The 23,624-nt window shown below is 46.5% G+C and overlaps 2 protein-coding genes across 2 annotated transcripts in view; both read left to right on the forward strand.

Annotated features, from left to right (window-relative positions):
* Nucleotides 1-10,214, forward strand: part of LOC6596805 (neurobeachin) — a 68,740-nt gene extending 58,526 nt beyond the window's left edge. Inside the window, exons 24-31 of the mRNA XM_026994099.1 lie at nucleotides 1,035-1,144; nucleotides 1,502-1,708; nucleotides 4,828-7,747; nucleotides 7,827-8,000; nucleotides 8,077-8,340; nucleotides 8,406-8,602; nucleotides 8,720-8,871; nucleotides 9,008-10,214. Coding sequence (XP_026849900.1) covers nucleotides 1,035-1,144; nucleotides 1,502-1,708; nucleotides 4,828-7,747; nucleotides 7,827-8,000; nucleotides 8,077-8,340; nucleotides 8,406-8,602; nucleotides 8,720-8,871; nucleotides 9,008-9,098 — 4,115 coding nt within the window. The 3' untranslated portion in view covers nucleotides 9,099-10,214. The remainder of the gene's footprint in view (nucleotides 1-1,034; nucleotides 1,145-1,501; nucleotides 1,709-4,827; nucleotides 7,748-7,826; nucleotides 8,001-8,076; nucleotides 8,341-8,405; nucleotides 8,603-8,719; nucleotides 8,872-9,007) is intronic.
* A 6,246-nt stretch (nucleotides 10,215-16,460) lies between these two features.
* On the forward strand, nucleotides 16,461-17,134 carry LOC6596803 (60S ribosomal protein L30). The gene is made up of 3 exons (XM_002021847.2): nucleotides 16,461-16,507; nucleotides 16,573-16,688; nucleotides 16,753-17,134. Exons 2-3 carry the CDS (start codon nucleotides 16,580-16,582, stop codon nucleotides 17,118-17,120), a joined length of 477 nt encoding a protein of 158 aa, XP_002021883.2. The 5' UTR covers nucleotides 16,461-16,507; nucleotides 16,573-16,579; the 3' UTR covers nucleotides 17,121-17,134.
* Nucleotides 17,135-23,624: the final 6,490 nt, after the last annotated feature.

Consider the following 23,624-nt stretch of genomic DNA (forward strand, 5'->3'; position numbering starts at 1 on the left):
AACAAAAAAAAAAATGCGAATTGCGAAGGAAAACAGTTTGTACAACTGTTGGAGCCGATAACACGCTCCGAATTCTGTTCAAAAGTAATTTGTGGCCAGCGCTCCCTGTCTCTCTCCCACTCAATCTGTGTGTGTGTGTGTGTGTGGGCGTGGCGGTGCATGAAAATAATTGCAAAATTAAACGAACGAAAAAAGAAGTGGAGGCAGAAGCAGAAGGTGGAATAATGGAGGAGCAGGACATAATGGATAGAGCGAGCGGCCGGCGAGTGCACAAAAGTGTAGCATACTTAATGGGGATTGCAGAGAGGAGGCACAGGGACCAACTGGAGCACGTGTTACACGGCCACCATCCGCATGTCAGGGACCATCATAAATTTCAATTAAGCCAGGATCAGATCAGGCCAGAGCCAACTGTTAAACAAGGTTAATTTGTAGATAAAACCCAGGCAGCAGGCAGCAGCCACCAGTCGGCAGTCTGTAGTCTGTAGTCGGCAGTCGGCAGTCCAAAGAGAATTTCACACCTCGCACTCGAAGCCAGGGATTAGGGAAAATTATGAAAGGAGGGAGCACTTTTCGTGGCTAATTCATGCAAATGCTCCTTTCAAATACTTCCTCTGCCCTACTCTGCCTTCCCTGTGAGTCTGTGAGTCGGTGTGTCTGTGTGTCGGTGTGTCTGTGTGTCGTGAATGTCTGCAGAGTGTCTGCCTCTTGAGTTCTACTTGTGTTTATATTTTTTCTTTGTGGGCTTATTCCGTTTGTTCATTTTCCCACCGTACACTTTTCCATTCGAGTTTTCGAGTTGAGTTTTTAGAGTTTCCATTTCCGTTTCAGTTTGTCTACAGCTTCGTGCTACCGTAAATTCTACAGATATCTACTCTAGTGATTGAAACTTATTGTAACGAATCGAAGAAGTACACGAGAAACAGTCGACACACACACCATTTCGACCCATTCTGTGGCATGCAACTAATCGTTCTCTTTTTCTCTCTTCTCTCTTTCCGTATCTGTGTGCTCTTTCGTACTCCAATCTGTAGGTGGACGCCAGATCCAGGACAGCGACTATGAAATTATTGTCGTGGATGAGAACAATCCGTCGGTGCTGGCGGATAATGATTCGCATTCGAGCGGACCGCCATCGATCAAGGTGAGTTTTTTGTGAACGCGACTGTACTCGTATGAATGCAAGTGAAAGCAAGTGGATGCAGGTGAATGCAGGTGAATGAATGGGTGAGTGAATAGGTGAGTGCGTGTGCCGCAAAGAAGGAGGTCTGTCGCATGACTGTCCTTGATGCATGCGACATGAACTGTGACAGAATGCGACACGCGGCAGTGTATGTCCACGTGTGTGTATGAGTGTGACTAGAGTTAGTGCATCGTATAGATTATATTTCTAAGAAAATCTAAGAAAAAAAAAACCAAAAACTAAACTTCATTTGCATGTGCAACGAATCGCAAAAACGTAACAAAATTTCCAAAAAAATACAAATCGAAAATGTCACAGGCCAACAACCAGACATCAACAACAGCCCATAATATTTACAACAACAACAACACTAAGACAACAACAAAAACAACAACAACAAAAAGTACTACCATTACGACAGCAGCTGCAGCTGCAACAACAACAGCAACAACAACAACAACAATTAAAATTCAACAACAACCATTGTCACCACCAAAGCCAATGGTGCCACAGAGACTACCAAAGGTAACAATGAACCACAGCCAAAAAAACTAAAAAAAAAAAAGAAACAGTCACAAGAAGTACAGCCACAAACAACTGCAACAAAACATAGCTTTTGACCGTCTGTAAAACCACCCAAAAAGCCACTCACTCACTTATGCCCACGCACCACGTGCCACGTACTGCCACAGCCACAGCCCACAAAACACAAACCATTGAAGCACTGTTACTGAAATTCGCCATTGAATCCTTCATTATTTGTGTTCGTTTCGTTTCGTTTCATTGAGTGCTTTAATTAGTGCCGCACACACTGGCCTATGGCTTCAATTATATATGTACATACATACATATTTATTAATATTAATGTGTACGAGTATTTTTATTTGCTTCAATAATTGAATTGAATTACCCTTTGCTGTAGGTCCATTAGTAAATCTCGATCTTCGATTTTTAATTAAAGATAGTGACAACATATTCCCTATTCCAGTGTAGACTGTTTCCATAGCACTCCTAAATATACACTCCGAGAAAAAAGTCCTTATTTTGGAGATTAAAAAGTTTGTTTTCACTTTAATTTGGACAATCAATTTCATATAAAAAATGCACATTTAAATTGAATATTTTCATATTTCTATCTATATATAAATCTTTTGAAATGTTTCATATTTAAAAAACATTGCCCATAAATATTCAAAATTAATTTCAATAAATGTCTGCTTAAATCAAAGTGAATTCTATTTAATTTCACTTTTCTGGTATTTAAAAATTTAAATTCAATTTAAATTAATTTAAATATGGGTGTCTCTTCGTCAACAACGCCATATTTCTCTGAGTGTTGTAATGGACAATGGAAAAATATCTGTAAATCTATAAAAATGCATAATACCAATGCCAGAGGGCATTTTTTAGAATAACCGACTTAGCCGTGCTAAAAAGAATTACGAAAGGATTTTATAATTTTATTTTCAGTCAGTAAACCGCCTTGAAAAATCCACAAGTTACGTTTAATAATTATTAACCCTATTGCTTTTCGTTTCTTCCAAGAATAGTTACCCCGTCTTTCATTTCGTTTTTATTGATTTTCTCTGATTTCATTTCAAATTACTTTGAATGGGGGGATTATTTACTTTTGAACTCAATTCACTTTTCATTTGTCCATCCCATCTCCATCAATGAATCAAATCATTTAATGAACCGCACCCACACACGCACACAGAACGCATTCGAGTACCACCAGCACCCAGCACCCAGCAGCCAGCACCCAGCCCCCCTCCAGAGCATGCATTGCCACGCGAAGGTGCCTCTTCGCGTTCGGGTGAGGGGGGGGGGGGGGGGCGGGGGGGGGCGGGGGGCGGCTGCGTGTCCTGTGTCCTGAGGGGTGCGTGTCCTCATGTAGGTAGCCAACCGGCGATGTATCCCCGTCCTCGTGTTTGTTTGTCTATGTAAATGTCGTTGTCGATACCGGGTAGAGTGTGTGTCAGTAGTGTGTCTGTAACAGTAAACGTATGTGTATATGTTATGTATGTACGAGTGTATCCCGTGCAATTAGTGATACATGCCCGTAATACACACACCAGAACAAAACACTACACACACTTCTGTGTGTGGAACGCACACTTCTTGGCTTTTATCACGTTTTTCGGTAGCCATTGCTTAATGAACTAATACTCACGCATAATTTATTCCCGCACATGCATACGCACACGCACAGCTAATCATCTATCCATGTGTGTGTGTGTGTGTGTGTGTCTGTGCGTAGTACTAAGTGCACTGCTCTCTCTCCGCCTCCCTCTCTCTCCCTCTCTGTCCCCGTATCTATCTTCCGCTCTCAGTCCACTCCACTCAATGGATGCGTGCATATATCACAGTTGACAGGAAGAGATAAGAGCTTGTACAGGGCCTTGGGTTTGGTCTGCGGATTGGTCCAGGGGATTTTGGATGGGTTTTGAATTGAATTTGGGGTTGTGTGTGTGGATAAGCCTCACGCACACACACAAACGTAGGACATATGGACACACTATTACGGACGCGGACACCGACACGGACACGGACACACTTTTGAGGGCAAACAAAGACAGCGATTGATTTCGTGTTGATGACATGCTGCACGCACTGCTCTATGCCGCTGTCTCTGCCTCTGCCTCTGACACACGCAACACAGCAGCAACAGCTGACGCAACACGGATATGGGACTCCCGGACCTTTCCACATTCCCACATTTCACATTCAATCCGTACGATCCGGACAGACAGCCGGGCGACTGGACAGGCGTGTACCTACCACCTACGTTTTGGGGTTTGGGGTTGGTGTTGGAGCTGCGACATGCGTGTGCAGCGCGTGCCGCTGACATTCTGTTGTATTTGACAGTTGACATTTGTCAAACGCTTAACAAAATTTGTCACATGCCCTGCCAGCTCATTCGTGTTCGGGATTCCGCCACGTTTCGCCACGGTGTCTCCGCTCCGATTCGTACTGCGACGCCTAATGCCATTCGGATGAGCCGAATTTGAGGTAATGGTACGAGATTTTCGGGTTCGGTGTTCCGGGGTAAATCTGGACTACTTTTATGCAAATCAGTTTGACAAACTGTCGCCGCCATGCCCGACAATGAGCGGCAGGCAGGCCGGCAGGCCGGCAGGCAGCAGTAGGAGGAGATGCAGGAGATGTAGGAGATGTCGGAGAACTGGGACGAGTCGATGACAAATGCATGTGTTGACAAAACGGACGGACGCCTGGACATGGTCTCCCATTTCGGGGGGAATGGCGAAGGAATGGCAGGGATGGCGGCTTGCTCGAGAATTTTGATTTATAGTCCAGTGTGCATAATTAATGTGCAAATGATAGGCATACATCAAAACACCGCCCACACACCCAGACACACACTGCTTTTAATGTATTCAAACCCACACAAACACACAAGGAAAAGGGAAAGAGAGTGGGAGAGAAAGTCGGAGAGAAAGCGAAGAACACCCACATCAAGGGTGGCCCAATCTGGATTGCTCTTCTTCTGCCCCCGACCTCCACCCGTAAAGTTATGCATATTTTGATTACCTACTTATTTATCATCTATTCCCAAATTCCAAAACCCAAAACCCTCCTCCACATCCACACCCACACCCACACCCGCAACCACACCCAAACAGAGCGTCGACTCGGACGTGGGCTCCCTGAACATGAACTCAACCGAAAACGAAGTTCCCGAGGTGGAGTCCTCCAGCGAGATCCTGATCGATGACCACCACAAGCCCAGCCACTCGAACGACGAGAGCTGGACGGATGTGAATCTGAACGAGGATGCCGCCGTTCAGGCGGCCAGCGCTGGCATGGTGGTGGGACTCGTCGACGGTGGGGACAAGCACGATCCCTCCTCGGCCACCCATCCCCATTCCCAGCATGGACAGCAGGGAGGCGCCGCAGGAGCAGGCGGGCCACAGCAGCAGCAGCAGCAACAGCAGCACGGACCACTGGGTCATGGGATCATGGGCGGAGAGCGGGGCGACAAGCCCGACTCGGAGATCTCTGTGGTGCGGGTTCCCGATGGCTATGGCAGCGGCTCGACGGGCTCTGCCTCCGGGGCGCCCGTGGGACCCGGCCAGGGCGTCGGCGGTGGCCAACGTCCGCGGCCCGAGGAGCTGCCAATGAAGGCCCCGGCACTCGTGGCCCAGTTGCCGCTGACGACGCCCTCCCGGGAGGCGAGTCTCACACAGAAGCTGGAGATCGCCCTGGGACCGGTGTGTCCGCTGCTGCGCGAGATTATGGTGGACTTTGCCCCGTTCCTGTCCAAGACGCTGGTCGGCTCGCACGGCCAGGAGCTGCTGATGGAGGGCAAGGGCCTGACCACCTTCAAGAACTCACACTCGGTGGTGGAGCTGGTGATGCTGCTCTGCTCACAGGAGTGGCAGAACAGCCTCCAGAAGCACGCCGGCCTCGCCTTCATCGAGCTGATCAACGAGGGCCGTCTGCTCTCGCACGCCATGAAGGACCACATCGTGCGCGTGGCCAACGAGGCGGAGTTCATCCTCAATCGGATGCGGGCCGACGATGTCCTGAAACACGCCGACTTCGAGTCACAGTGCGCCCAGACGCTGCTGGAGCGGCGCGAGGAGGAGCGAATGTGCGACCACCTCATCACCGCTGCCCGTCGCCGGGACAATGTCATCGCCAGCCGCCTCCTGGAGAAGGTGCGCAACATCATGTGCAACCGCCACGGCGCCTGGGGCGATGTCAGTGGAGTGGGCGTGGGCGCGGGAGTGGGGCCAGTTGCGATCCAGAAGAGCACCTACTGGAAGCTGGATGCCTGGGAAGACGATGCCCGCCGGCGCAAGCGGATGGTGCAGAACCCCCGCGGCTCCTCCCACCCGCAGGCCACGCTGAAGGCGGCCCTCGAAAACGGAGGGCCCGAGGACGCCATACTGCAGACGCGCGACGAGTTCCACACCCAGATCGCCGTCTCGCGGGCCCATCCCTCGGCCCAGCACAACGGAGAGCTGCTGGACGATGCCGAGCTGCTGATCGAGGACCGGGAGCTGGACCTCGATCTCACGGGGCCGGTGAACATCAGCACGAAGGCGCGCCTGATTGCCCCCGGACTGGTGGCCCCTGGCACCGTCTCGATCACTAGCACGGAGATGTTCTTCGAGGTGGACGAGGAGCATCCGGAGTTCCAGAAGATCGACGGCGAGGTGCTCAAGTACTGCGACCATCTGCACGGCAAGTGGTACTTCTCGGAGGTGCGCGCGATCTTCTCGCGCCGCTATCTGCTGCAGAACGTCGCCCTGGAGATATTCCTGGCGAGCCGCACCTCCATCCTGTTCGCCTTTCCCGACCAGCACACCGTCAAGAAAGTGATCAAGGCCCTACCGCGTGTGGGCGTTGGCATCAAGTACGGCATACCGCAGACGCGCCGCGCCTCTATGATGTCCCCCCGCCAGCTAATGCGCAACTCGAACATGACCCAGAAGTGGCAGCGGCGCGAGATCTCCAACTTCGAGTACTTGATGTTCCTGAACACGATCGCGGGGCGGACATACAACGACCTCAACCAGTATCCCATCTTCCCCTGGGTGCTGACCAACTACGAGTCGAAGGACCTGGACCTCAGCCTGCCCTCCAACTACCGGGATCTGTCCAAGCCGATCGGCGCCCTGAATCCGTCGCGTCGCGCCTACTTCGAGGAGCGGTACGAGAGCTGGGACAGCGACACCATTCCGCCCTTCCACTACGGCACCCACTACTCGACGGCGGCCTTCACTCTCAACTGGCTGGTGCGCGTGGAGCCCTTCACGACCATGTTCCTGGCGCTGCAGGGCGGCAAGTTCGACTATCCGGACAGGTTGTTCTCGTCCGTGTCGCTGTCGTGGAAGAACTGCCAGCGGGACACGTCGGATGTGAAGGAGCTGATACCAGAGTGGTATTTCCTGCCGGAGATGTTCTACAATGCCTCCGGCTACAGACTGGGACACCGCGAGGACGGGGCCCTGGTGGACGACATCGAGCTGCCGCCGTGGGCCAAGAGTCCCGAGGAGTTCGTACGCATCAATCGCATGGCCTTGGAGTCGGAGTTCGTCTCCTGCCAGCTGCACCAGTGGATCGATCTGATATTCGGCTACAAGCAGCGCGGACCCGAGGCCATCCGGGCCACCAATGTCTTCTACTATCTCACCTACGAGGGCAGCGTCGATCTGGACGGCGTCCTCGATCCGGTGATGCGCGAAGCGGTCGAGAACCAGATCCGCAACTTTGGCCAGACGCCCAGCCAGCTGCTGATGGAGCCCCATCCGCCGCGCAGCTCCGCCATGCATCTCTCCCCCATGATGTTCAGCGCCATGCCCGAGGATCTGTGCCAAATGCTCAAGTTCTACCAGAACTCGCCGGTCATCCACATCTCGGCCAACACGTACCCACAGCTGTCGCTGCCGTCCGTCGTCACCGTGACCGCCGGGCATCAGTTTGCGGTCAATCGCTGGAACTGCAACTACACCGCATCCGTCCAGAGTCCCAGCTATGCTGAGTCGCCCCAGTCGCCCGGTTCCAATCAGCCGCTGACCATCGACCCGGTTCTCGGTGAGCATTTTCCCCGTTTCCAGTTTTCCGGTTCTTTTTAACGCTCCTCCCATATCATCCCCAATCCCCTATCCTGTAGCTGTGCACGGCGCCAATAACAACAGCAATGCGGTGAGCCGCCGCCATTTGGGGGACAACTTCAGCCAAATGCTGAAGATCCGCTCCAACTGCTTTGTGACCACGGTGGACAGCCGTTTCCTGATTGCCTGCGGCTTCTGGGACAACAGTTTCCGCGTCTTTGCCACCGAAACGGGTAAGTCGAGATCCCGTTAGATCTCTTCCCCATAGAGCGCCCTTCTATCGCCACTATCCTTCCCTCTTGTCTCCAGCGAAAATCGTACAGATAGTGTTCGGACACTTTGGGGTGGTCACCTGCATGGCCCGCTCGGAGTGCAACATCACATCCGACTGCTACATCGCATCGGGATCGGCGGACTGCACGGTGCTGCTGTGGCACTGGAATGCCCGCACCCAGAGCATTGTGGGCGAGGGCGACGTGCCCACACCGCGGGCCACCCTCACGGGCCACGAACAGGCCGTCACCTCGGTGGTGATCAGCGCCGAGCTGGGCCTAGTCGTCTCCGGGTCATCCAGTAAGTATTGCAGGAGGATGCTCCATCCTGACGGCTATGTCAAATTCCCTCTTGCCTTTGTGTAGATGGTCCCGTGCTCATACACACGACGTTCGGGGATCTGCTGCGTTCGCTGGACCCGCCATCGGAGTTTCATTCCCCGGAGCTGATCACCATGTCCCGGGAGGGCTTCATTGTGATCAACTACGACAAGGGAAATGTGGCCGCCTACACTATCAATGGCAAGAAGCTGCGCCATGAGACGCACAACGACAATCTGCAGGTAAATTATATTTGATCTTCTACCCTTTCAGATATCTGTATCTCTCTATCTTTGGTGTACCATTTACTGATCATGACACTTGTCTGCCTCTTGAAATTTCTCCCTTCTCCCTTACAGTGCATGCTGCTGTCGCGCGATGGCGAATACCTGATGACCGCCGGCGATCGTGGCATCGTGGAGGTGTGGCGCACCTTTAACCTAGCACCACTCTATGCCTTCCCCGCATGCAATGCGGGCATTCGATCCCTGGCCTTGACACACGATCAAAAGTGAGTAAAACTCCCCAGACAATGTACAGAGTAGCGCATCGAGAAGTCCCTAAAAAAACCCAATACTAAACTTATTTTTTCCCCTGTTTGCTACACTCTTTCCCTACTTTGTTCGAATCTCTTTTCGAATCTTTAGATATCTGCTGGCTGGACTCTCCACGGGCTCGATCATTGTGTTTCACATCGACTTCAACCGCTGGCACCACGAGTACCAGCAGCGCTACTAATCGAAGCCACTGACATTCCAATCCTAGGAGAACACGCGCCGATCCCCGCCAAGGAGAAAGAGAGTGAAAGCAGATGTACTTAAAAGAATGTTGAATGGAGACGGAGAGAGAGAGGGAGAGGGAGAGCAGCAGCGTGCGTTCGAGGAATGGGCGTGAGATGATCGTTTTTTTTTCTATAGACCTTTACAAACTTTAGGCTAGTAAGCAACACTATGGTTTTTTTTTGTCTAGTAATAATTGTGCGTTGGTGTGTTGGTCGAAAACAAAAGGAAAATTACAAAAAAAAAAAACAAAAAAAAAACAGAACAGAAAAGATAACATTTTTTTACTAGATTTACGAATTGTATGTTAGGTTATGGCAATGGAAATGGCGACAGAGAAAAGTGCGGGGAAAAGAGAGGAGCAAAAGAGGAAGTAGGAATGGAATAAAGAGAGCTAAGGAGACGTGGAGTCGGCTGTAGGAGGTAGGAAGCGGCTTAAGTAAGTAGTTGAAGTAAGACAAATGAAGTTAGTGTTTATAAAACGCAATAAGCAGTTAATAAATATAAATCTACAACTAAATCTACAGCTAATTCCCACATGCATTACTATAATAACAATTGTAGCAAAGTTCTCAAAAGAAAGTAAATCGATAACAAGCCTAAAAAACGCAATTAAAGGAAGCCGAAGAAGGCGGAAACGGAAGCGGGAATATATAATGAAACTAAAGCGGCCAAAAGTAGGAATGAGAGAAGCGAGGAGCAAAGAGCAAGGAAATAAAGCCAATTTTTAATTATAGCGTTAGTTCTCTGAGCCACACACAAAGCTACCCACAGATATACACAGATACACGAAAACACACACAGACATCTACAAGCAAAGTATAGGCGATAACTAAGAAAGGAGGGAATAGAGAGAGAATAAAGAGCGGAATTTTAATACACACAGACACTCCCACACAGACGCACACCGGCACACACACTGACACGTATAGGTATTTGTAGCTAAACTAAAACTAATTCTTAGCTCCGCAAAACTAAATCTTAAACCCCTAAATTATCACAGCACTGCTAAAACGGGCCACACATAAATATACACGAATATGAATAAATATATACATACATTTATCCAACCGAATTGCAGACATTTTGTTCTGGTTCTTACCTACAAAAAATATCACGCATACGCCATGCGGCACGTCGCGCGCTTGTCTTAAAATAAAAGGGATAAAGGATAAAGAAGGGGAGAAAAACCAGAAGGAAAGTTTGATTGATTAGTAATTATAAGAGCAGGCATTATTTAATCTAATTCTACTTGATTCCACTCCACTTTTGTTGTTTAGCAATATATTTTAGATAAAAGTGAGAGAGAGAAAGAGAGAGAGAGAAAGAGAAAGAAAGAGAGAAACATGTTCAATAGCGTCCAAAATTAGCTTAACCCCTCCCACACACACAATTGGCTTCCCTGAAACCCCAATCATGTACGTCCAGAACGAAGTGTTTTATATTGTTAGTAGACTATATTTGTATTTGTATTTGTATTTGTATTTTGTGAGCCTCTAGCTACTGGTTGTCTGGAAGACAAGGCGTTGTTTGACTCTTGTTTTCTTTGCCATTGATTTTCAATCGATTTGATAAACCAAAACTAAAACCAAACCACAATCCATCCACGGCGCACCACTCTGGCACTTACCGATTAGATATGTATATACATATATATATATATATACATATATATAATTACCGATAAAACGAATGATAAAGAAAGATTATTACGAGTAAAAAATAATGATAATACTTCAAGTATGAAAATGAATAGAGATTAATGGAACACGTTCGGTTGTAAAAGCGCAAAAGCGAAATTGAATCAAGTCCAGCTATAAAAACCTCCCCATATACATATGCTATGTGACATAATATTTTTTTCTGATTTGGATCCAATGCCTAACATACGTCGAAAGGAAGTTGTCCACTTTAAGTGAAGGGCTCAAATTTGCATCAAGATTTCCACTAAGATAATGAATGATAGAGGAAATGATAGCAGCAAACATTTTATTTCCTATTTCTTTGAGTGTATCTTTGTGCGTGTGTGTGTGTGAGTGAATGTCTATGTGGAGTGTGCTTGTGTGTGTGTGTGTGTGTCAGTTATGAATTTAACTTAATTTCTCGCAAAAACCAAGTCAAGCTATTAAAAAATACTGTCCAAAAATGGAATACTTTAATTCTGAAATATGTATGGCGTAGTAGGAATAGAATCCACGATACTGAATTCGCTCTCGTTCCGTTCTCGTTCGCTTGATGTGTGTGTACATACTCGTATTTAAGGAGCATTATGCAAATGCCCGATGAAAGGACTACAATGATATACATTAAATCGTAATCCAAACAGAGGGCAAACCAATTGTTGCTTTGTTCTTTTTCATATTTCCGTTTCGTTGTTCGTTTGGTTCGTTGAATAAAATATTGAGCTGGCGAATTGCAACTATTAGTAATTTAAATGTTGTACATAAACCCACAAAGAACCTAGCCTAAAGGTATGTATTTTTAAACGAGATTCAGCAGCGACTAGGCAGGCAGCCAAAAAGGACAGAGGGACAGAGGCAGGCGGCAGATGACCGATCAATTGAGATGGAAAGGAAAATTCAAGAAATCTGTATGGGGGATTACACTGATAGCTAACAGCAACGCTGAGCAGTAACAACAATTTTTTTTTTGTGCTCACAGATACGCATCCTTGTGCGTGTGGGTGTGCATCCTTATACATATATATATATATATATATATATATATATATATATATATATATATATATATACTTAAATGTATCTGATATCTGATATGATATGGGAGCTAGACTCTAAGCTATTAACAGATGCGATAGACGATAGACGATAGACGACAGATGACAGACGAAAGTATATTAACTGCGGAAGCCAACAATTTTTAATTATGCACTTTTTATAGATCTTATCGATGAGAAATATGGTCGAGCGATCATTTAGAGCACGGGGGAAAATGGAGATCAATATGAGAGTAATGGATAATGGATAATTGATAATGGATAATTGATAAATATACATAAATTACATAATGTTTTTATTGAAGAACAAACAACAAATGGCTGACAATTTTAAATTTATACGAAAAGCGAAGAGCTTTGCCTCTTCATATGAGAGATGAGAAAAACCCCAGAGCATAAACAAAATAAAAAATGAAAAGGAAATAATACTTACAACAGAATATTTAAGAATTAACGAGTACTCATGCACTGGCAAGGATTATTTCATATACATAGTTATTTACACATAACGAAGGAAGGATGGGATCGGATCGGAAATATTGAAAGGCATTTTAACAAATTAGTCAATAAATTAATGAAAATCGCGGAAAAATACAAAAACAAAAAACGTAAAGGTAAAGGTTAAAGCTAACACACAAACACACACACATGCAGAGGGAGTATCTAATCCAAATACATACACATATACTACATACATGCATATATATATATACTTCGTATATATATATATTTTGTCAACATTGTTAAATAGCAAACTAACAAAAAAAGAAAAAGCAAATGAAATGAAAGCCAAAATCGAGGAAAAATTACAATTTAATTAATATTCAGCGACAAATAAAATAAAGAAAGCAAGCAAAAAACCAACAAAATACGAAATACACAAAAGGATAATGCTACGAAAATAAAATAACTGTTCATTAATATTGCTAAACAAAACAATTTATTTATATATATATATATATATATATATATATATATATATATATATGTATATGTATAAATATATATGTATATGTATATAAATATAATAAAAGTATTTTTTTTTTGCAAAAATTGCGCGGCATATTGTATGCTAGAAAAGAGATAAGTGCACATTAATTAAGGATTGGGAAAGAGTGTCAGCGAGAGAAAGTGACGGAGAAGTAGAGGGGATAAGCGGATAGAAAGTATTGAAAGGAAATGAATGAAAAGGAGCGAAGGAAAAGAACAATTTATGCATATTAAAATTAAATTTACAAATACGCTACGATTCTAACAGAATAAGTTTACACCCACACACAGACACAAGCGCGCCAGAAGAAAAACTTAAACTAAAATTATTAATTAAAGAACTAAAAATTTCACGAATGGAAAATGCAGTCGGGAGAAAATTTAAAATTAAATTTAAGCTACAACAAATCTAACAAAAAGCGAAAGTGAGCAAGCATTCAAAGGAAAAACTTAACAGAACAAACAACAAATTATTATGTTCAATAAAAACTGCAAAAACAAAAGAGTAAAAAATACAAAATACAAAATAAAACAAATGAAATCTTACAAAAACAATATTTCGCATTTTGCGAATCTTTTTATTTCGCGTGGAGATACTCGTACCTTTTTAAGAGTTCAACATTTTGCTACAGGAGTAGAAGGAGGAGCAGCAGTGGCAAATCAATTCATCTTGGCTAAATCCTCTTTTTCATCTGTGGCCTGATTCCACGGTGCCATCACACAGTACCCCGTACCGTACCCGTTCGCAAACTGCTTTTCTGCTGGCTTGCAATAATTTCATTTTCCCAACAATTGAACTGGCAAAAAGGGAGCCCCTCCACTGCTGAAAAAAGGGGAAAACATGCGGGGCCACAGAGCAAAAGGAGAGCGCCGGAAACGGGAAGTGGGGAAATATACAGGGCCAGTGGTGGGGGTGGAGAAACAGGATAGACAGGCAGCACCAGCCATGGTTCCATGCTACACGATACCTCTTCCACCGAAGATTCATGCGAAATAGACAATGGACACCTCTCTGCATTTGCACCAAGTGATGCTAATATTCAGCTTTCAAGCGCTAAACATCTCCATACTAAAATAGTGTCGGTAGAAAACGTATCGTGTAATTGGAGGTATCGAAATGAAGGCTCCCCTCGTTCTCGCTCGTTCTGTGCCACGCTCCAGTTGCGTTTTCAGTTGCCGCTGTATTTGGATAGAGAGAGGGAGCAGAGCAGTGGGTGGAGAGATGGGTAAAAGGGGGAAATTTGGTATGTGGCAAGTGGAATCATGGGGAAAGATGAGATAAAAGGAAAACAGCCGAAGAAAAGGTGAGTGCCAGCGGTGAGGACGACGACGATGACGACACCGGGGACAACTTTTGAGTCAGCTGTCTAAACACGGAAAATGCATCAAATTGCAACAGGAGCAACAGCAGAGCCAACAGCAACAGCAGCAGTGGCAAATCATCAAAAGTCATATCTCTTTCATATTATGCCAGCCCCTTTACAGCCACCACGGCCCGCCGCCGCCCCCTCCTCCTCCCCCTTTGCCCCCTGTGCTTTCTGGAGCGTGTAATATCCGTTTCCTGCATTTCCGGTTGCAGGCTAACGCCACGAACGCAAAGGACGAACGCGGAGCAGAGTTGCCTGAAAATTGCTAGCGGAAATGCTGCAAAATTAACGAGCAACGCGGTTAGGGAGGTGCGGAGGTGGAACGTGCAGCATGGTGGCATGGATCCAGGTGGCAGTCAACAGGCAGACGCTACGAATACCATTTACTATTTGCCAAGGACCACGACCAGGACCAGGACCAGGGCCGGGACCAGGACCAGGAGCCCAAAGTTAATGCAAACAATTTTTTGCGCTTCAAAGAAGCATCTTTTCATGTTGTTGTTGTATTCCATCTTTTACCATTTTTCGAACGGGCTCCGGGCTCAGCAAAATGCAAATTCTCTCGCCGAGCCGGAGCCGGAGCCTGAGCCGGTGCTGGTGACGAAGTCAGAGTCCAGCTGGGAGGCAAAAGCGGTAGCAGCTGCAAATTAGACGCATCGCTTAACCAGCAATGACATAAAGCAGCCAAGTGGCAACACAAGCGCTAACAACGTCCTGGAGTCACCATCATCGTCATCCCAGTCGCCATCATCTCGTCTCAAATCAACACAAAATATGAAGCAAATCCAAGCTTTCCGGAACCGAAACTTTTGATACCCTTGCAAAATTATATTTACCATCTCTCCGATATGATACCTCTAGTAATACGATTTGGATCTTCTTCGGCAAAGGTAAATATGTATTTTCACTGAATCTACATTGGTTGAATCATCCATCATAGTTCTTCGATAAATGATGGCTACATATGTGCCCAGACGAATGGACACAGACCAGGAGACTGATCAAGAATATCCCCTTGCAGAGGGTATAATTATGGCAAAAGAAAACTCTGCTTGGACAAGGGTATGCTGGAATACGAGGTACAAGAGATAGCAAAAGAGATGGCTAGAGGTGGATAGGAGGAGACGGGGAGAATGGTGTCCCTGTCCGTTGAGGGCAAATAAAGCATATGAAATTAATGAGCTCGTCACGTTTTGCGTATGGCCAACTGGTTCGGGGTCACCTTAATTATGGCCACAATTAACAGTTTCACCAGGCTCCTCCACCAGGCTCCATCAAAGGGCATGCCACACAGCGGGAAAGAGAGAGTGAGAGGGAGAGGGAGAGACAGAGACAGAGACAGACGGAGAGAGCAAGAGAGCGAGACAGATGGTGTGGTGCCACACATTTCATTTGGCAGGCCTGGCCACCATATCTCTCTGTCCTGTGGCTCCGGTTGTGGCTCTGTGTGGAATCTCATTACAAATTCAAATGCTTTGCATGAGCGCTGTCCTCCTTACCCCGTTGCCCCTTCTTCGTTCACAACTACCTGCCACCGTGCCACATGACCCTCTCTGTCCACCTCCCTATCTCTCCCTCGCCCTCTCCCTCTCTGCGCTAGCCATCACTTGACGCTGTCCGCATGGCAAATGTTTCAGACCACGTTGTCACTCAATTATGTGCCAGGTGCGCAAAGCGTAGAATACTTTTCAGCACCCATCGCATTGCCCACCCACAGCCGCAGCCACCCTCGCACGGGTAGGTGGAAGTGGAAGTAGAGGTAGAGGTAGAGGTGGAGATAGGGCCCCGAGTGAGAGACAGACAGCTTTGGTGCAGCTGACCAGGTGACATAAATAGGAAAGGATTTCCGTGTGTGTACCAAACACTTCAGCCAGGAGAGGGGACTGACAGTGGACAGAGTCTTCAGAGTATGGGATACCCTGTGCAATGGCAACAAGGCAAGTATGTTCATCCACAGGCAGTAACAGAAGCTAAAGGATCGTAAAAAATATCTATACAAAAGACACAATATATTTGTTCATCGTTCTTTTTTGTACATCGTTAGTTATTTGTATTTATTATTATTTGCCATTCCAAATTTAATGTTAATGATGTATGTTTATCCAACACTACTCTCGTCTGCTATTCTCATACTCTCTCTACTATTGTCAAGTAGGCATTGATATTTGATTTGTTTATTCATTCGCCAATTGTCCCGACAATCACATAGAAATCGGAAAAGAAAAAATTGGAAATATAAAAACCTCCCATAAGCATAAGAAAGCAAAGGCTAGAGTAAGTTAGCAAGTAAGCAAGTAAATAGGTGACCAATATAAAATAGTGGCCGTTTTCGTTGATAGCAAAACAATGTGGCAAGCTTCTGCAGAACGAAAGATCATGGAATATCTTCGAAAAAGACCAGAAACTTCGACTGACATGGAAAAGGAAATTTCTTCGGTGGGGAATAAAAAGAAATGTATGTATGAGTACAGAAAGTAAGCAGCAATGTTTTACTGAAACCGAAATTGTTTCCGTTTTAGTCATCTGTAATAAGTCAATACAGGAAAATATTCGCATGACCGTGAAGGTAAACTGCGATGAGGTGTTCTGTAGCCACAGTTGCATGATGAAGGCCATTCGAGAGCAAAAGGCCAAGGTGGTCATCGTCGCCACCAAGACGCCGCCCTCGCAGAAAGCCGAGATTGAGCATTACGCCAAGGTGGCCAAGTGTCAAATCATTTACTACGGCGGCAGATTTATTGAGTGCGCGAACTCGTGCGGGAAAGTCTTCCTCTTTTGTACAGTGGCCATAAGCACTCAGAAAGATGCAGCCATCATCCGTTCGTTGTCGGAAAAGTTAGTGGCTGGCATTGCTCTGTTTTTGGATGGCAAAGACGTAACAAATTAAATCGGCTGTCAAAATCCTCTCCCAAATACATCAAAAAATAAAATCAGAGGATATTTACGTATGTGAAACCCTGCAAAACTTGGTGGGTGGTATGGGGGAAGCAGCAGCATTCTTCACACATTGGATTCGAAAGGTGATTATCGTCGAACCCCCAGAATCACCGAGTGCTTTGGCATCTGTAACGCTCGCTCTCTCCTGCTCGGTCGATGCTCATTCGCAATTTTCCCCTGCTCTCCTGTCCTGCCCTGTCCTGCCCTGTCCTGTCCTCTGCTCTGCCCTCCTTTCGTTTCCTGTGGATGCTGCAGTTTGACGAACTTTGTCACCCGATAAATAATGCAATTTGTAATTAAGTCAGTCAACCAGTTAGTCGATGCGGCGGCCAGATAAGTGGGAGGCACCAGGCACCTGGCGGTAGCCAGGGATAGGAATATGTTGCAGCCATCTGTGTGGCGGGTAATTAGAAATCGTTGGCAAACAACACCTAAAGCGAAAGACATACATACGTGCTACATATGTATCTGCATATTTTTCCCACCACGAGAGCAGAGCGTCTTGCCAAACGGGGACGGAGCAATCCCAATTGAAGGCACTTGAAGGATGCTCAAGCGAAGCTTGTGGCGTGTATGGCTTGTGTGGGGGCATGGTAGTGCGTGTTTGCTGCATGGCACTGATGGAATGTTTGATTAACGAAATATTTAGAATGTTAATTAAGGTAAATGGGGTTGGCCACAAGATGCAAAGTGGCGAGTGCTCCGCCACAGTGGATGGTGATGTTATTAGCACATACCTAAACGCAGTCGCTCAGTCGCTCGGCTTACACCCACAGCTTACACGCCGTCACACACTCATGCATGCATGTGGTGCATGCAACAATGGGCGGGCAAGAAGGGAGGAATGAACACACACCCATTTTCTGCGCAGCAATCGTGGAACAGCAGAGGGTATATTGTACCAATGGAGATGTATGCAGAAGAAAGCAGTCCTTGCAGTATCGGATAAGGATAGATTTGGTGCAGGGTACACCAAAATCCATTTCAATCAAAAAAGCAGGTATCCTTGTCTCCATATGGCCACTATTAGAGCGGCGTTCGTATGAGTGGTGTTTCTTCTTTTTGGGGAAACTGTCAACGCCCGCAAATTGTCATTGTCCTGCAGGGACTTTTGCTCGATTCCCATTGTTAGTGCTCCGCCTCCGCCTCCGCCGCCGTCCCCGCCACTCTCTCACTGCCGCACACTCATTTGTTGGAGCTTACGCTTAATGCAGCAACCAGACACACAACGCGTGTAACGTAACCCACCCAACCATCAGCCTCCCCCCCCCCCCCCCCCTGGCTCCCTGCCGTTCAGCCATTCATTTGCATGAAAGATGCATGGAGCATGGGGCATGGAGCGGTGGCGGGAGACCATTACGCAACATGTTAGCGTATTTGTGCAAAATTAATTCTTTATCTCTCCCTCACTCTCTATCTATGTATCTTTTGTTGCTTTTGTGCTGGCACCACCCGCACGGCACCGCACCGCACAGCCCGCCGCACCAGCATGGGAAAACAAAGGAGGACGAAAAAACGACAAAAAGCGAATACTGTTATTTCACAAAAACCAAAAGGAGGAAAGGCTTGTCCAACATACGAAGTCTTGAATACCCTACCCCTGTTCACTTCTTTGCCAACAAAAAGATACAGTAGTCCGATATAAGCATGTGTAAAAGTGTCGCAGAAGAGGAAACTGATTTTGGTCGGGAATGAAGCTCTTTATCTCGTTAGTAGAGTGCTGCGAGGGTGTACAAATTTCTATTGGAGTTTGGCTTGCATATTTGTGTGCTTCGGGAAGTGGAAAGTGGAAAGTGGCAAGTGGGAAGTGGCAGGTGGGAATGGAAATGGAAATGGGATTGCCAAGAGGAAGCGCTAAAGCGAGACATCTGTTGGCAGCGAAGAAAAAGCGAGAAACCATCCAGCCATTGACTTTGGCACAAAACCGTTTTAAAGAGAACTCCCATAATCGAATGCACATCTTTCGAACGGAAGACATTCGCCACGAGTGGCTCTGGTGTTTTCCCAATAAAATACATATTAACAAGTGATCGGCACTTCGAAAGAGTTACAACCTTGCAGGGCCATAAAATGGTTAATGAGAGAGCAGAGAGAGTTGCTAGAGGTGGAGACAGAGGGAGTCGGCAATGCGGATGTGGAGGGGAAATGCCACTTTGCGGTCAACAGGAACAGCACGACACGTCAGGGCACGCCCTTCCATTCGCTGCACTGCACCCACCTGTCCGCAGGCGCCACTGCCCCTGCCACCGCCCCTGCCCCTGCCCCTGCCTCTCTGTCTATCTGTCCGTCTGTGTAGTGCTCTCTTTCAGTCTGTGTCCATTTTCCCAGTGGGTGCGATACACGTTTCATTCAATTTATTTGCCATTTCCCATTTCAATTCGTTTCGGGCCGCCAATTACCCAGCGTGGACCCTGGTCATGGGCATCGCCTCTACCTTCCCCTGGCCTCTGCCTTCTCTCTCTTTTCTGCACATCATCTTTCAGGCCGTCGTCCATCGTGACCATCCGGAGCATCCTTTCCCTGGCTGAGTGTGTGTGGCTCAGCTTGAAGCCGTTTCACGCAGCGACGTTGCAAAAACAATGCTGTTGCAAAGATACAGCAGAAAAGCGAGCGGGAGAGAGAGATAGAGCCAGAGAGACAATGTCAAGAGAACCAACAGCAGCAGCAGCAGGGGGAAAGGGGAGGACAGTGGGGTGACGTGCGGATGCGGCGGCTGCTGGCAGTGCCACATCATCATTAGCATATTGACATGTGGCCAAATTTGGTCACGTTCCATTTCATTTCAATCCATTTCGACATCTCGAACGGAGCTCAAATCAATTTCCCGTCTGTATTGTTTCGAGCCTTCGATCCCTACCCCTTCTATCACTCTTTGTCCCTCTCTCTGTCGCCTCATTTCTCTGTGGGTTCTATATAATGCAGATAAGTCAAGAACCATACTTGGCCCACAGCAAAATGAATTGGGAGGGAGGGGGAAACACACAGGCGAACGGCCAAGAAGGGCCAAGGATGGAATACAGCCACCGAACTGCGTAAGAGACTAATTGGTGTTTGTGCCTCATACACTGGGAGAAAGAGTGGATCATTTGCGGATATTGAATGTTGGGAGGTGCGCATAAAAGAGGCCCAACGACTGGAGGACTACTTAATGGAGTAGCAGATGGCTCTTTTTCGAAGTCATACCTTACTCCGTCAATTATCTCTCATACGAACTACTGAACCTTCTGAAAGCAGCAATATTTAGGTGAAAGTTAATGCTTAAAAGTTGTACACAAAGGGACAGTTCAGGATAAATTTGAGTGACTTTCCCAAGTAAATTGGTCAATAAGGTCAACCAATGCAGGAAGTCTTTTTGGAAGACTCCTCAAAAAGAATTCGGAATTAAAATCATTAGAAATGGAGCTATATTACACTCATTTCGTACATCATATCCTCCACCACATCAACCGATTCTAATATTGATTTGAATTTGATGGAAATATTGCTTCAAAGTGTTTCCAAATATCCACATCACATACATATGCATACAAGATTAAAAAGAGAGATGAAGTTCCGTTGGAGGGTGCCTACGTCTCAGGCACTGACCCCCCTGACCATCTTGTCTTAAAGTTTCACATCAGTTAAGCGAATTCCTGCTGCAACGGCAGCTTCCGTTCGATCTTCGATGGACGGAATTTTGCCTCAAATATTTTCTCTGTTTTTCCGCTATCTCTGTTCTCATTGAGCTGCCAGGAATGGCAACAGCAGCAATAGCAAAAGAAGCAGAAGCAGCAGGAATCGCAGACAACCAGCAACATCACAAACAGGAAGCATCAGCACTCAACGGATTCGATGGGGACTCCCAGGCAGATAGCAGATGGGAGATGGGAGAACTATTTGCGGAGGACAGGGATTGTAGAGGAATTGGCTGAGCCCTGAGTCTAATGCCAGCTAAGAAGTCGGCCAGTGCCTTTGACAGGCTTTTGCTGCCACACCCAATGCTCTCCTCCTCGATAAGGAAAAGTTGAACGAGAAATGTGTAGCATCTATCCACCCATCTTCGATAAGTTTTCCTCTGGCTCGCAATGAGCTCTTCTATTTTCTTATATTTTTCATTTTGATTGTCTCGAGCAGCAACTTTTCTTACGCTCCATTATAAAATGCGAGTGAAGTGGAAGAGGGAGTACGGGATTGGGGCTTGGGCTTGTGTTGGGGTTGGGGTTGGGATTGGCGCTTGGGTTGGGTTTAGGGGAAGCAGCTTTTGGCACGAAATAATATTTGCATAATAGCAAACAGAACAAACTGCAGGTCTCCGGCTCTGGTTCGGGTTCTGGTTCTGGTCTCAGTGCCGTTCCTGGTACTTGGCCAAAAGATGACAAATGACATTAAGGAGGCTTAGCGCTTGCGTTTTTGCCGCTTTATCAACTACCCAGAGAGACAGATGGAGAGAGTGGACAGGGACGGGGACAGGGACCCATCTCCCCTCATCACCATCATCAGCGTCATCATCGCATTTGGAATTTGACTTTCAAAACGAATGCAGTCAGTCTCCAGTATCAGGCCCCCACGTCCCATGCCATCCCATTCTATCCCATCCCATCCCAGCCCGTCCCAGCCCGTCCCAGCCCGTCCCAGCGCTCCAGCCCTGTGTTCCTCCAGGCAGCCAGCAACGCACACTTGTGCATCCGGCGACCTCGTCCTTTGCCACCGATGGAGACTCTCAGCCACGAGGCCTGCTCCGCCTCCTGCTTCCATCCACAGACTGCAATTATTTTTTGCGCGATGGCACGGGGAAAGTGGAACAGGGAACGATGAGAGGCGAACGCGAACGCGAACGAAACGAGGAACGGAACGTGGAACGTGCAGCGCTCTTTGATCCTCTTCGGCCATATATTTGCTAACGACAATGACAGCGATGTCTACCAAAGATTCAGGTGTACATATATACATACGTACATATATACGTATACAGTTATATGTATATACTATATCTTTATATAAATAGATATATTTCCCCCCTCTCTCACTCTCTCTCTCACTGTCTGGCCCTGTCTCTATGAGTGTATGTGTGTGTGTTCTGCTGGTAGTATTTGTTTTATGGCCACGCCCGCCACTTGGGCCAAGTGCAACTGCAGCCAACTTTTTGCACGCCGCTCAGGCAACACTTGAAACTTCTCAATGGCACTCGGTGTGGCATCACCTAACCCTCACCGTCACCCTCACCCTCATCATCACCATCACCATCACCGTCACCCATTACGACCCATCTCCCTGTCGCCTCTTCCTATCTATATTTTGAGACCGCCGACCCCCACGAATCGGAGTAAAAGTCATTCCTAATTCTGGGGCTTGCGCTTGCTCTCCGAGTTCGGGGGTCTACGGAGGCAGGTGCATATTTTTAGCGCTAAGCACGTCGATGGCTGCCAAATTAGAGACAAAAATGGTGGTTGCTGCTGTGGAGGCTACCGACTCGATGCCCTTCGATTCCGCATTCAAGATATGCTGCGCTTTAAGAGCTGACAATTGACAACTGAATTGAATTTGTTTCGCACGAAAGAGGAAACCAAAATCCTTGCAGTTTACTTAACAAACTGTCCAAATTTAAGAATATTGCTAAGACTCGAGACGGAAAATTACAAAGCGTGAAGGTACGTGAATCGGAGCATTTTCTGACAGAACAATATGCTTCTTCTCAAATGAATGCCTTCTGATAGGTCTTAATGATTTCTAGGTGCTAGCTGGTGTGCAATAAATGAGCATTCTTGGGTCGACTGTTTGAGTAATGACTCAAATCTGACCTCTCGAAGCATTGCAACAAGTTAGATGGATTCGATGGTGGGGACTCTTTTAATACTTAAACTTACTCCTGCATATCTTGTATATCTCGATACTCCTGCTTCTGGGTAGAATGAACAACGCCTTGCCCATATTTCGGGTTCCATATAGTCTCGCGCTGTTCTCAAAGCCTTAGGTTTCTTGAAAAGCTACTCTGCATACAATTTACACAGCATTATTGAGGACTATCCCTTTGCACGTATATTTTAATGGTTCAGCAGAGGCTTAAAGCTATCAGGAGCCCCAAAAATGTATCAAGATTATTAATTTATTTCATATGCAACCTTAGGTTAGGTTAGGTTTGTTTACAGGTGTAAAATATTCTGAGAAAGGATAGCTTATATGGAAAGAAAAGAAACCACAAAGAAAACCAAACACCCATATCATGCGGCTGCCATAAGCGCAATTTCTTTTACTTTTTTGTGTATTTTTTTGTATTTGCTTGGAAAATATATATTCCATAAGAGCATTTAAAGCTTCTTTTTGTTGGCTAAGTTTTCCCTTTTCGCACCCCTGAGTCCTTCGGGCATTGCGTTTTCTCGTTGGCTGGTCGGGTGGTGTGGGAGAGGAATTTTCAATTCGCATTCTGTGAAATTCGAAACGTCTTCGGCCATTGGCCATTTGGGATGCTCGTTATCAA

Source organism: Drosophila persimilis, unplaced genomic scaffold (assembly GCF_003286085.1).
Source record: "Drosophila persimilis strain 14011-0111.01,24,50 unplaced genomic scaffold, DperRS2 tig00001237-arrow-arrow-pilon, whole genome shotgun sequence".
Taxonomy (NCBI): domain Eukaryota; kingdom Metazoa; phylum Arthropoda; class Insecta; order Diptera; family Drosophilidae; genus Drosophila; species Drosophila persimilis.